Source organism: Coenobita brevimanus, chromosome 13 (genome assembly GCF_032717465.1).
Source record: "Coenobita brevimanus isolate Jiangsu-jjx chromosome 13, ASM3271746v2, whole genome shotgun sequence".
NCBI classification, from domain to species: Eukaryota; Metazoa; Arthropoda; class Malacostraca; order Decapoda; family Coenobitidae; genus Coenobita; species Coenobita brevimanus.
In genome coordinates, this window is record NC_136966.1 from 43,210,333 (window position 1) to 43,225,804 (window position 15,472).

Genomic DNA, 15,472 nt, shown 5'->3' on the forward strand with positions numbered 1-15,472 from the left:
CAGATTACTGGAACTTTTGGGTAGCACCTCGTATTTGATTTTATTAGCATTAAATAAGACAAGGTTATTGTGTCCCCATTCAGTGGTCCTAGATGAGTCTTGATTTATGGAGATGGCTGTACTGACTTGTGAGGTAGAGGTATTAAACTCTGTGAACGGGTGTTTAAGTGTGAATGAACTGTGAAGTGTTGAGTCATCTGCATATGAATGAATGGGATTATGGGTGATACTATTAAGTGTGACTAAAGTCTAGCTTAACCAATCCTTCATAACCAAAAGCATTCTATTCTGCTAAGTCCAGCCTTCCTTGGTTCAGTTAAACATTACTCTTGACTACATCAATTCCAACCTAACCTACTCTAACAAATCTTGATTCAACTAAGCTAGGCCTATCCTATCCAGATCTGGTCTAATTTGACCAAACAGATCCAACTTGGCTCACATACCCCATCCATACTTAGCTGTTCCTGGCCTTGCCTAAGCAGACAAGGTTCATCATGGTCTTGTGTAAACGATGTCACCTGTTTTTAGTATCAAACACTAATATCTAATTTCAATAGGGCAATGTAGACTTAACCTATATTAACATTTTTAGATGCAAAGAAAAAAGAACTAAGACACAAATGCCAGCAAAAATGTTGCCTGTAAAAGAAAAAAAAAATGAAGAAAAGAGAACTAAATTTAAGATCTGTTCATATCAAGCTACCTAGACATACTGAGTTTAAAAAGGCTGGGTGTCACAAGCAGATGGAAATGCATAATGAGAAAACAGTTCCTGAACTAACCTATTTAACGCTGCAGGTTGTGAGATTCCTTCCAAACTAAGTAAGATATTCTGGTGTTAGAATTCATAAGTTACAGTGCACAACCTCCAGATGGAATGGCTAACTTAATCTAACCTGATAGATCAAATGTGATTCATCTAGACTCAAATCATCTGTCCTCACCTTAACACAACCAGGCTCAACCTAATCTTACTTAACTAAAGATACTGTAATTCTGCCATGACATTATGATACATGTACTTTTTATTTTCTTGCTACCAATGACAATTTTTCTCAGCTTAAACGACCCCCCTTGTACATGTACTGAACATGGAAGAAATTATCTCCATTATCAATACCAGTACACTTTTTTCTCTGTATTACTGCTACTGCCAGACAGTTTCATTCAGCTTTAACTGCTCACAGTGAAGAGCTACTCCTAAATGGATCCCTTCCAATATGCAAAATCTAAGAAAGAACTAACAACTAAATTTGCCAAGCCCAATCTAACTCATCTGTCCTTAACCCATTCACTATAATGATGCACCCATAATATTTTTGTTTACTCTTGCTACCTTCAAATAAAATAATTTAACTGAAGAGTAGTGACTAGAAATGAAGGGGTTAATGTGGGCAATATCTAACCCCACCAATTTCAAGTCACTTCTGAGATTAATAAAATTGTCTGGTAGGAGTAAACCAAAATACAGTACAAATTAGCTTAACTTATTATACGGATTAACAGTTTTTGTCCAATGATGTATTTTTCTATTCATTCTTGCCACTTCCAGATTAATTTATTCAGCTTTACTTTTTTGCCTTAAAGGGGATAGGTACAACCTTAATTAACCCTTCCATTATTAAAAGGTCTTACTGATGGGGTAACAAGAATTAAAAAAAACACACACACACAACCAAACTGAAGGTGTTGATTTACCAGTGCTGGCAGTGATATAACATGGTGGTTCTCCTGCTCAATTATAAAATCCCTCAATTTTCTCCTGATCCCCTTGAAGCAGGATGGTAGACTGCAAGTGATGGGCAACTTCAGCCTAAAGTCAACCCATCAAGTTCAAATCCAGATGAGCTTGGGGTAAAAACAGCAACAATCACTCCACTAATACAGCACTATAATACTGAAGATACCTCAGAGATTTCATCCAACATGTAGGTACCCATCCACACCACCAAGAGTTTCTCACGCCAGGTCATGTTGTACTTGAAGTCGAAGAGCACCACGTATGCATACAGGAGTAGGAACAGCACGAAGATGGTGGAGTGGGCACAAAATTTTGAGATAGGACTTTTGTAGAACACAATCACCTTCTGTAGTATGGTCAGGTCACCACCATTGTCACCTAGCTTCTGGAACCTAATGAAAACATCTGAAATCATTAACATGGAACTCAGATCATTACAAATATGGACAATATCTGACACTGTCAACAAGTAATATCGGATATTACTAGTAGGGAGAGCATCTGACATTACTAGTCTGGACAATGTCTAATACTGTATCAATGATCCAGTATAATTCCTAATATCTGCATGTGCAATATCCATATCATGTCATTATCTGTATCAACTGAAAAATTGGATAAAAAAAACCATTAATTTTATTTTTCTGTATTATCCATACATGATTTTAAAAAAAAAAAGTGGTGCTTGGCACAACAAACCTTCGCTCGACAGCAATTATTTTATTGCTACCAAATACTGATTCAATTCTGCCATTTAGTAACAGTGCACAATTAAAGTCTAAGGCAATGCGGCAAATGTTTTCAAGTTAAGCCCTCTGAAAATCCATGATCTTGCATTTGACCTTTCAAGGTAACTCAAGGTCAAAGGTCATGCTGCAAAATGAAAGCTCATATGAGACTTCCTGTCTATTCATAGTAGTAAATATCTCTAACTTCAACAAGTTTCAAGTTATGGCCCCCTGAATATGCGTGACCTTGAGTTTGACCTTTCAAGGTCACTTATGGTCAAAGGTCAAGGTACCAATTAACTTGGATAGGCATTGGTCTTTTGTAGTAACACCACATGAATACTTGGGGATTATTCACCTCGCCGTGGAAGAAAATTAAGATATATATATATATATATATATATATATATATATATATATATATATATAAAATATATATATATATATATATATATATATATAAAATATATATATATATATATATATATATATATATATATATATATATATATATAAAATATATATATATATATATATATATATATATATATATATATATATATATATATATATACAGTACAGTAATACCTCGATATATGATGTCCCTAGATGCGATACCCTGGCTTAACGATGGGGGTAGAAATACCACCATACCCCACTTAGCGATGGCCAAACCCCGGTTTAACGATGGGTTTTGATTTTTTTAACCAATTTTGATGATAGTTTAGACTAAAATTGTGTGTTTAGTTGATTTATAAACTGCTTTTGACTTAGATTAATGTGTTTTAGCCATAGGTGGGGTGAACATCGTCATTTTGGTGTGCATTTTATGAAGCTTGATTTTTTTTTTCTTTTCCAGACTTATATTTGACAATTTTCATTTTTTATTTGTTGGTCTTAGTGAGTTATTTACAGGTGTTACGCTAAGGTTAGCTTCTTTTACAGTTGTTAGGCCATTTAGATTGGCTTTAAACTTGTTTTTGGACTCATTTGGGTGGTTTTGGACTTGGTTGGGAGGAAACCCAAGGCTGAAAAACGCTTCCCATTACATGTTAAAAGTACCCCGATATATGATACCCCGCCTAACACTGGGGTTTTACCTAACCAATTACATCATTAACCCGCCCCATCCCGACGTTTTCTGGGCAGTGGTACCCCAGTCCCGACATTTTTGGACCTTTTTTTTGGGGGGCTCAAACATCCACTTTTGGTGAGAAACATCGAAAATTCATAGAGAAATCGCTCACCTGAGGTTTAAAATACTTGATATAGGTACAAGTACCTCCTTACCTGACTGAGTTTTCTAGCAGGCTGGCACCAAAGAAAACGAGTTCTATGGGAGGGTAACTATTTTATCCACTCATAAACAGTATTTATTTATTTACATGGTACGAATTTATATGTAGTACAAGAGTATATTGGTTTTCAAACAGTAATATAGGCATTATAAGCATTGTTTCACTCACTAACTCATCACCATTCATGACCTTTTTTTCCCACATTACCTGATCATCATTTCTGACTGTTTCTTCCTCTAATGCTATGTAAACTTTGTCCTCCACATTGTCATCGATTGGGGAATCACTCTGGCCCTGAATGTCTTTATTGGCCAGGTCACTGGTAACAAGTGAATTGCTGAGACAATGGCGTGCAGGGGGGGGGGAGAGGTTATGCGGTGTAAGGCATTGTCCCTGCTTGGCATCTTGTAGAGGAATAGAAGAAGGTGTCCCATGTATACGTGCCAAAAATCACTCGCGAAATCACTCGCGAAAATTGAAAATTGTGCAAATTAGGGACCTTGCAATGTTGCTGTGTTAATTCACGTCTCTGGGATATGAGTGCACATCATGTGAGGACGTGAATTCACGTCTCCGGGACGCGGCGGGTTAAACCAGGGCATACTTGAATCGGCCTTCTGTTTTTTAAGGTCGTACATACTGGAAGAGTTCACACTGAAATCTTCCATTATCTTCTTCCTAGGAACATCCGTTTCCATTTTTTCAATAATTCAATCTTTTTGGTGATAGTCAGCACCTTATGGGTGAGTTTTTTTTTCACAACACCAGCAGGCTTTCCACTAGAAGAGGCCACAGTGCAACACAAGAACAAGAGGATGACTGTAAAATAGCATGACAAAGTTTCCAAATTTTTTAAAGGTCCTGCTCACAAAACCAGACACTCGTGAGTCATGACGGTCGATAGCGCATGCAGTGTTGGCAAGCAAAAATCTTCAAAAGCGATATGCTAAACATTAAAATGCACTAAGCTATAGATGAACTGTTAAAACCTGCACGCTAAATTGGACTTCAAAACTTGCTAGATATAGAAGAAAATCTAATATTTATTGGTGCTAAATTATTATGAAAAGTGCTAGATCTAGCACCAACAGTGCCAAATTGGATGATTGGGTGGAAGTGAAGTTAGCAGGGGAGTGAAAGATAAAAATGGTAGATTACTAGTGGAGAAGGGAGAAAAAGTGAGCAGATGGAGAGAACACCTTAAGGAATTGTTGAACGTGGAGGATGGAAGTAATGCGAGTATAAGTGGCTGGGGAATGGCTGGAAGAAGGAGGGAGGTGAGAAGACAGGAAGAAATCAGTAGGATAGAAGTTGTGGAAGCAATGAAGAAAGTTAAATCAGGGAAAGCCCCAGGAATTGATGGAGTGTGTGGTGAAATGCTGAAGCATGGGGGAGAGATAGTAGTAGAATGGATGTGGAAGATGTGCAGATTGGCCTGGGAGGAAGGTAGAGTCCCGGAGGATTGGAAGTCAGGTATAATTATTCCCTTGTACAAAGGAAAAGGGGAAAAAGAAGTGTGTGGTAATCATAGGGGCATTTGTCTTCTTAGTATAATAGGAAAAGTGTATGGTAGGATACTTATTGACAGAGTTAGAGAAAGAACAGAGAAATTAGTTGGAGAAGAACAGGAGGCTTTAGGAAGGGAAGAGGTTGTGTAGATCAGATATTCATTCTTAGATCTTTAGTGGAAAAGTTTCTAGAGAAGGGAAAGAAGTTGTATGCGGCTTTCATGGATTTGGAGAAAGCATATGACAGGGTGGATAGACTAGGATTGTGGAAAGTGTTAAGAATATATGGAATAGATGGGAAGTTGTTGAATGCTGTGAAGAGTATGTACGATGGTGCGAAGGCTGCAGTGCGTGTGGATGGTGAACTAAGTGAATTTTTCTCTTTGAAAGTTGGGTTGAAACAGGGATGTGTCATGTCTCCATGGTTGTTCAATCTGTACATGGATGGGGTAATAAAAGAGGTACAAGGTAGGGTAGTGGATGTTGGAGTGGCCCTGGTGAGAGAGGATAGTGTTTGGAAACTCCCTGTACTGTTGTTTGCAGATGATACCGTGTTGTTGAGTGAAGACGAAGGGGAGCTGCAAGGCTTGGTGGACGAGTTTGAGAGAGTGTGTAAGAAACGGACTCTAAAGGTGAATGTAGGGAAGAGTAAAGTGATGGTCTTTGAGAGAGGTGAAGTCAGTGAATGTACAGCGAGGTTGGATGGTGAGGAATTGGAAAATGTGAGTACGTTTAAGTACTTGGGTAGTGTGATGAGCAAGGATGGAGGTTTGGAGGGTGAAGTGCTTGAAAGGGTAAAGCAGGGAAGAAAGGTTGCTGGTTCTTTGAAAGCAGTGATAAGAAACAGGGAAGTGAGCATGGAAGTGAAAAAGTTACTACATGACAGTATTGTGATACCAACTCTAACGTACGGAAGTGAAGCTTGGACGTTGTTGGAAGGACACAAGTCAAGAGTGAGAGCCGTGGAAATGAGTTATTTAAGAGGAGCCTGTGGAGTCACATGGAGAGACAGGCTGACGAATGAGGATATAAAGGAGCGTTGTGGTGTGGATGTGGATGTGATAGGAAGCGTTATGAGGAACACACTGAGGTGGTTTGGCCATGTGGAGAGGATGGAGGGTCAAAGACTGACGAAGAGAGTGTATGTGAGTGAGGTGGAGGGGGAAAGAGGGAGGAGGAGACCGAGGATGAGATGGAGAGATGGGGTGGAGAGGTATATGAGAGAGGGGGGTGTGAGTTGCGAGCAGGGGAGTGAAATGGCGGGGGACAGGGCGACTTGGAGGCGATTTGTTTGTGGCCACCCCAAACGGGATTGAGGCGTCTGGCAATAGATAGATAGACAGATAGGCTCAGTATATGCGTTGGAAGAGCAGAAAAATTTTGTAACGGGACTATTTCTGAAAAACCTCCAAAAGACCAGAAATACCATAAGACCAGATGCTGAATGAGAGGACTTTTACTGATATATATATATATATATATATATATATATATATATATATATATATATATATAGATAGATAGATAGATATATTTTTTTTAACGTGTCCGATTCTGGGCAAAGGCTTCAGGGCCTATATCTCGGGGGCAGTAGCCTATTCCAAGGCCCAGTAGTCCTCCTACACCTTCACATGTCACCACTTTGGTGCTAACACCAACCGTCCATATTGAATACATGCTAGGGCTGTCTCATACAGGACTGGTGTATTGGTATTAGCGGGGGTATTTTTATGACATGTCGGAGGGTCATCTGGTAGATCAGGAGCGTCTGCTTTTTATGAAATTCAAATCCTTAACCTGCCCCATCCCGACGTTTTTGGACCTTTTATTTTTTGGCCCAAACATCCACTTTTGGTGAGAAACATCGAAAATTCATAGAGAAATCGCTCAACTTAGGTTTAGAATACGCGATTTAGGTACGAGTACTTCCTTACCTGACTGGGTTTTCTAACAGGCTGGCACCAAAGAAAATGAGTTCTATGGAAGGGTAACTATTTTATCCACTCATAAACAGTATTTATTTATTTACTTGGTACGAATTTATATGTAGGACAAGAGTATATTGGTTTTCAAACAGTAATATAGGCATTATAAGCATTGTTTCACTCACTAACTCATCACCATTCATGACCTTTTTTTTCCCACATTAAATGATCATCATTTCTGACTGTTTCTTTCTCTAATGCTATGTAAACTTTGTCCTCCACATTGTCATCGATTGGGGAATCACTCTGGCCCTGAATGTCTTTATTGGCCAGGTCACTGGTAACACGTGAATTGCCGAGACAATGGCATGCGGGGGGGGGGGAGATTATGCGGTGTAAGGCATTGTTCCTGCTTGGCATCTTGTAGATGAATAGAGGAAGGTGTCCCGTGTATACATGCCAAAAATCACTCGTGAAATCACTCGCAAAAATTGAAAATTGTGCAAATTAGGGACCTTGCAATGTTGCCGCGTTAATTCACGTCGCCGGGACGGCGCGGGTTAAACTGTTCCCTGCCCCAGCCAGGATTCGAACCAGGGTCCATCAGGACTGCAGTTCACCTCTCTACCGATTCATATCCATCCATCCATTCATCCTTCACCCAATCCTATGTTGCCCCATGAGGAGCGTAGGAGCCCGGGGCTAGGCAGTTGGTCCTGACATTCAAGATGAGAGTGACCAGCCTCACTCATCCCTGAGTGGGCATTACGTGATAGACATACATACATACCTGTATATATATATATATATATAGTAAACCCTCAAAGATCCAGACTAATTGGGGCTATAACCCTGTCCGGATCTCGAAAAATCCGAATCTTCCAGAAATTATATAAATTTGCTCATAAGAAAGAAAACTTATGGTGGTTTAGGTATAACTTAATGCAAAATAAAAACAAACAGTTATTTTATATTCACCTTGCCAAAGTGTCACTTTCTGTTGTTCATCCTCAGGTTCTTATGCTTCACTTGGGAACTGGGACCTGCACTTTCACTTCCACTTCCACCTGCCTTGGCAGCAAAACCACGAAGCTTGGCTTTGTTTCTCTTTATATCGCTGATTGTGTGTTTTTGTTTTGCAACACCATATTCCTCACTTAACCAAGACACTGATACACCTTTTTCTATTTTTTCTAGTAATTCAAGTTTTTCACCTATGGTTAGCACTGTATGTTTGCGCTTTGGAGACATGGTGGAAGAGTAAAGAAAGAAAACTGTGCTTTCACTCAGTCAATGTGTTCCCGCGATTCACACTTGGTCAACTGCCTCAGCTCATTGTCCCCTGAAGACCGTGTTTCCCCCCCCCATTCACATGTGCGCTCCTCACAAAAGGATACCGGAGAATCAATAAAATCTAAATTAAATTTAATACAGTATAAAATTAATAGGATAGTATAATAATGTGTACAAATATTTTTTTTTTAAATTTTAATTAATAAATTGTGTATCTTGTAGCCTATGTTTTAAAATGAAACTTTGCCAAAAAATGGTCCGGATCTTCGCAAAATCCGGATCTTTGAAGTCCGGATCTTTGACGGTTTACTGTATATATATATATATATATATATATATATATATATATATATACAGTAGGCTAGCACAGTGCGCGTCATCGCAGTGCGCGATTCGCCTTGTGCACGAGTCACCAAAAATCATAACCAAAAACCCTTCAATGTGCGAGTTTACCGCACAGAACGCGAGGCAGAGGCAAGGAGTAGCTCAAAAATGCCATTTTCTACTAGTGCGCGACCACCCCTCACACAGCGCGTCATGTGTTGTCATGTTGATGCGTGATGGAAGGCAGGACTGAGCTGTGTATGTCAAACATTAGCAAGATCCTTGCTGCCGTGGATAAGCTCAAGGAACAGGAAGTGAGCAACCTAAGAACGGAGGAACTTCTGGTTGGTATCGACAAACTCTTCCATTTCTACACTGACAGGCACAGGGAAGAAATAAACTGGAGAACCAGACAATCATAACAAGCTACACACAGCGGGCTCAAGTTGGTGAAATTGCGGAACCATCGACATCGTCTGCTCCTGTTCCTGTTGAGGATGAAGAGGATGCAATGTCAGAAGTGTCAGCATTGGACTTTGAAGGGTTTATGGCCGAAGTGAGTGACTTTGATGCTCCTGGGGAAGGTGCTCAAGAGGAGTCTGTGGAGGGAAGTGTTGGTGCGGTGGGAGGTGCGGTGGGGAGTGTGGCGCTGTAAGTGTTGCCGTGCCTCGGAACCCCTGTTATTTAAGGTCATCAGGCCTGTTGTCTACTGTTGTTAAGGTGACTACCCATATTTTGTTATTGTAGCTATAGCTTTAGTACAATGTCTGAAACACATGACCTTTATTATGTCTCTAAGGGCCAAAAAATGTCCAGGTATGAGGGGGTACCGCCCATCTGTAATTATTCCCATAAGATTATGTATTCCTAGTACGCGAATTCCCAGTGCGCGAGCTCGTGCACCGCCCAATCTCTCACTCACTGTGCGAGCCCACTGTGTATATATATATATCTATATATATATATATATATATATATATATATATATATACTGTATATATATATATATATATATATCTATATCTACAGGCATACCCCAGTTCCCATTGTTAGGCGGGGTATCGTATACCGGGGTACCTGTACTTTTACCATGTAAATCAATGTGGACCATTTACCAGCCTTGGATTTCCCCCCAAATCAAGTCCAAAACCCACCCAAAATTAGCCCAAAAACAAGTTTAAAGGCAGTCTAAATGGCCTGGCAGCAGTCAAGGATGCTAACCTAAGCCCAACACCTGTTAATAACTTGCTGAAACCAACAAAGAAATCCTGAAAATCATAAGGAATAAGTTATAAAATATCAAACATCTCTCATCACTTACTTCTTGAAAGTCCATGTCCGGTCCTGGTCATCATCCTTTAGATCCCCCCCCTCTCTGAGGCTAGGGGACATGTGGTGCTCCCTACCACTCAATCCTCCTCCCCAAAGCCCTCAAACCCCATCTCCAGGGGAGGGTCAGAGGGGGGAGAAAGCCTGGTGAGGTGGGGTGGTCGTGGCATGAGATTGATGAACTTGCTCTAAGGGTGGCGATGGAGTGCGATGTGATGAGGCAGGCTCAGGCAGTGGTGATGGGATGCGATGCAATGGCTCAGGTGGTGGCGATGAGGTGCAATGGGGTGGCTTTGGAGTGCGATGCGATGACAGTGGAGGTGGTGAGGGAGACAGCTGCGATGACCGGTGAGGTGCAGAGGAAGATGACTGCGATGAATGATGAGGTAGCAATGGAGTCAGTTGCGGTGGCTCATATCGTGGTAAGGAAGACAGAGACAGTGGCTGATGTAGTATGGTAGATAGAGGCCGGGATGATGAAGGCAGCGATGGAGTGACGGAATGCCTTAGTGGAGACACAGGTGACATGGGAGACGGGGATTGGTCCAGCATTGCGGGCTGAGCATGTCCTCAGCAGGAGGAGACCCTGGGTGTTTCTCTGCTGTTGAAGGTTGGGGAGATGCTCTTCTGGCTGAAGGCTGGGGAGATGATCTGCAGGTTGAAGTCTGGGGAGATGCTCTGCTTGTTGAGGGCTGGGGAGATCCTTTGTAACTTGCTGGCATGGTGGGAGCATGTTTGAAGAAGGCAGTAACTGTAGTCTGCCTGGCCACCCTCTTCTTCTCCTCCAGCCTCGTCCTGTACAGCTTCATCCCCTCCTCAAGCCAATCAGCTCCATCCCTGCTTTGTCCTGGGAGGGGGTCGTGTGTGCACATAAGCTCAATAATCTCGTCCAGCTTCGTTAGCATCTCCCTCAGGATAGTTATATTGAGAGCTCACACTTTAGGGACAACCTCCTCCTCCTGTGCCTCCTGATGAGCCAGCTGGATCTCCATACTGAGGAGCTCCTCCCTGTGGCTCTCGAGAACATCCTCCATGTCATCCTCATCGACCTCCTCGAAGCTTGCCTCGTGCGATAATTGCACAATGTCCTAGCGCACATGCTGAACAGGCAGAGCTTGCACGCCCTCGGGGAAGTCGGTGAAGGAGTGGACGCACTCTGGCCACAACTTACGCCACACACCATTCATGGTGGCCTGGCTAACCTCACACCACGCTGCAGTGATATTCTCTAGGGCATGGCGTATATTGAAGCCCTTCCAGAACTGCTGCACTGTTGTCCTGTCATCACTGTCACAGGCCCTCACCAACTGTTGCACAGTGTGGCGGAGGTAATAAGCTTTGAAAGCAGGGATCACCCCTTGGTTCATTGGTTGCAACAAGGACATGGTGTTGGGGGGCAGGAACACCACCTCTATGTTGCTGGCCCATTCCTTCATCACAGGAGGGTGGCTAGGCGCGTTGTCTACCACCATAAGAAATCTGTTTACCAACTTCTTCCGTGAGGCATACCTCTTCAGCACACAAGAGATACCAGTGGAAATAGGACAAACAGATATCAGAAGTCAGCCAGGCCTTCTTGTTTGACTTCCAGATCACCCTAAGGTTCTCTTTAACATACCCCACCAGAGCCCTGGGGTTCTCGGAATGGTAGACAAGGAGCAGCTTAAACTTGAGGTCGTCCTCGGCATTGCCCCCCAGCAGGAGTGTCAGCCGGTCCTTCGAAGGCTTGAATCCTGGTGCAGACTTTTCCTCCACTGCAAGATATGTCTTGGAGGACATTCTCTTCCTAAAGAGCCCAGTCTCGTCAAAATTCAAGACCTGCTTCGCACTGTAGCCACCCTGCATTTCAGTTTGTCAGGAAACGTTGCCGCCGCCACTGTATCTGCACTCGCCGCCTCACCGTACATCTTCACGTGGTGGAGGTTAGCACGCCTCTTGAACCGGTTAAACCACCCATGGCATGCCTTGAAGGTTTCGTTATCATCAAGATCCCGCCTCATCTTGATTTCATCCCATAGTGACAGAGCCTTAGTGCAAATAACTGCCTGGCTCATGAGTGCCTTGTGCCAGTTCTAATCCTCCACCCACATACACATCTGCTCCAGCTCCTCCATAGCAAGCTCTCACTGGCGGGTGATACAGAAGGTGGATAAGGTTGCAACCTCCCCAACAGGAGCCTTAATGGCCTCCTTGATGGTGGTGGAAACAATCGACTGGGCCAGGTGGAGAGCTGAGGGGATAGCACTCGCACGTTTCCCTTTGTCGTGGTGCTTAATAAAATATAGTTTATCTTCTAGTGACAAAGTCTTATGCACACGCTTCACGGGAACATCACCAGCACCAACATTAGCAGGCCACTTACCACCCTGACTAGAGTCTCCACTAGCACCACCACTAGCTGCACCACGTGCAGCACCCTTACTAGACATTATCACACTTATTTAGGACAAAAATCATACAATATCACACTCCACACATGATTAGTATTACTGCTCTAATCACCGCACTGCTCGTACACAGTTACGATACACTATGATAGCAGCTTGGGTAACATTGGTGGTGCAACACGATGCGTGCTGGGCAAGTGTAAGGGAATTCCTCACTCTGAGATGGCCAAGAATGATATGGGTGAGTGCGGGGTGATCAATGGCTGTGGGGCCTGTGTGAGTGTTTCTGCACATCCAGGGACGCGGACAGGCTCAGCTGGCGCAGGAATGCGCACAATTCAAAATTTCAGCCTGTCTTCTGTGGACGCAATGCCAGAGCGCCCATCGTTAAACTGGGGCTCTGCCATTGGGTAATGGGGTGTGGTGGTATTTGTACCCCCATTGCTAAGCCAGGGTATCGCATCTAGGGGTATTGTATATCATAATACTGTGCGTATATATATATTCATATATATATATATATATATATATATATATATATACAGTATATATATATATCCCATTGGAGCCCAGTGTATATATATATATATATATATATATATATACAGTAGGCTTGCACAGTGCGCGAGAGATTGGGCGGTCCACGACCTCGCGCACTGGGAATTCGTGCACTGAGAATACATAATCTTATGGGAAAAAATACATATGGGTGGTACCCCCTAATACCTGGACATTTTTTGGCCCTTAGAGACATAAAAAAAGGTCAAATTTTTCAGACATTGTACTACAGATATAGCTGCAATAACAAAAATATGGGGAGTCACCTTAACAACAGTAGACAACAGGCCTGATGGATTTAAACAACATGAGTTCTGAGGTGCGGCAACGCACTTACAGTGCCCCCACCACCACCCCGACTGCACCACGCTTGTTTAACGGTTGCCAATGTTGTATTATTCCAGGCTTTGACGAAGAGATTTATGGCCTGTTGAATGTTACACTTCTTCCAGAATGCAGCAACAGTCATTGTGGTGGGGGTTGCAGATATGCCAGGTGAAGCAAGTGAGTCAGGTGGGGCTGTGAAGGTGGAGAGGGAGGCAGCTGGTGAGTCAGATGGGGCAGTAGAGGATGGTGGTGGGCTAGTCAGGGGAGGTGGTGAGGGGAGGATCCTCCCTCTCCTCCTCGCTACTGCTCACATTTTCGGCAATTTCCTTCATCTCTTCTTGCTTGTTTGTTTCATTCCTCATCTTGTTATGGACGTATTGGCAGTATAACAACTTGGTATTCATGAAATAAACATCATTATTATAGAAACTGGGTATCTATTCTAACTTACTGTTATTGCCGAAAACGTTATTATTGAAGCTGTTATGGGCGATATCTTATTGTAGACTCCTCTTGAGCACCTTCTCCATGAGCCTCTAGGTCACTATTGGCGTGTTGTGTGTGGAGGGGGTTGCGTACTGAAGGAAAATGGCGTTTTTAAGCCACTTCTTGCCTCTACCTTGTGTTTTGTGGGGTAAACTCACGCATTCAAGGTTTTTCGTTATGATTTTTGGTCACTCGCGCACAATGCGATTCGCGCACTGTGATGACGCGCACTGGCCGAGCCTACTGTATATAGTATATATATATATATATATATATATATATATATTTGGTTTTACGCCAGTTATCCGATATATATATATATATATATATATATATATATGTTTTTGGTTTTACGCCAGTTATCCCTGAAGGGCTAGGCCGTTGCCCCTGGGTAGAGGACTTTTGGACTGGAGCGTGTAGCATTTTATGACCGGATGCCCTTCCTGATGTCTACCAATGACCCTTGGGTGGATTCGATCCTCCGACCCTTCGGTCAGAGCGGAGCGCTCCAACCCACTGAGCCACAGCTGCTACTAATAAGCCAGGTATCCCCGAAGGGCTAAGGCGTTGCCCGTGGGTAGAGGACTTTGGACTGGAGCGTGTAGCATTTTATGACCGGATGCCCTTCCTGATGTCTACCAATGACCCTTGGGTGGATTTGATCCTCCGACCCTTCGGTCAAAGCAAAGCGCTCTAACCCACTGAGCCATGGCTGCTATATATAATGGCATCCCTGAAGTGGCTAAGGCGTTGCCCCTGGGTAGAGGACTTTTGGACTGGAGCGTGTAGCATTTTATGACTGGATGCCCTTCCTGATGTCTACCAATGACCCTTGCGTGGATTCGATCCTCCGACCCTTCTGTCAGAGCGGAGCGCTCTAACCCACTGACCCACAGCTGCTACAATACGCCAGGTATCCCCGAAGGGCTAAGGCGTTGCCACTGGATAGGGGACTTTGGATTAGAGCGTGTAGCATTTTATGATCGGATGCCCTTCCTGATGTCTACCAACGACCCTTAGGTGGATTCGATCCTCTGACATATCATCATCATCATCATCATCATCATCATCATTCGTTGAGGTCCACTGCAGGACCGGCCTATCCCTACCGAACCAGGGACAATACAGCCAATGAATCTCTACCCAGTGGCTTAGGCTGTCTGGTAGAGACTGTATGTAGGGTGAGAAGTGCTTGTAAGTGTGACTGTACTGTTGGAGTGGCTTTGGATGTGTGTGTAGTCTGTGAACCAAGTGTAATCGGCCCACCTTAAGCTGACTGGGTGCAAACATACTAGTATGCGACACTGGTTCAACCACAGCACCCCTTGTGTCCGCCAAAGTGGTCAGTGGCTCGTGAACGCTTACCAAAGTTTTGACAATGCTAGCGGGAGGCGAACCCGCGTCCACTAGCATGCGAAACACACACTCTACCAGTGTACCACAGAGGTTCCCATCTAAAAGGGCTAAGGCGGTGCCCCTGGGTAGAGGACTTTTGGACTGGAGCATGTAGCATTTTATGATGGCATGCCCTTCCTGATGTCTACCAATGACCCTTGGGTGGATTC

General features: G+C 43.2%; 1 protein-coding gene across 1 annotated transcript in view; it reads right to left on the reverse strand.

Annotated features, from left to right (window-relative positions):
- The window catches only part of LOC145415629 (transient receptor potential cation channel subfamily M member 8-like), a 318,353-nt gene that overhangs the window by 36,183 nt on the left and 266,698 nt on the right, over window positions 1–15,472 (reverse strand). The window contains exon 21 of the mRNA XM_080284850.1: window positions 1,911–2,136. Within this exon, the coding sequence (XP_080140976.1) occupies window positions 1,911–2,136 (226 nt within the window). The remainder of the gene's footprint in view (window positions 1–1,910; window positions 2,137–15,472) is intronic.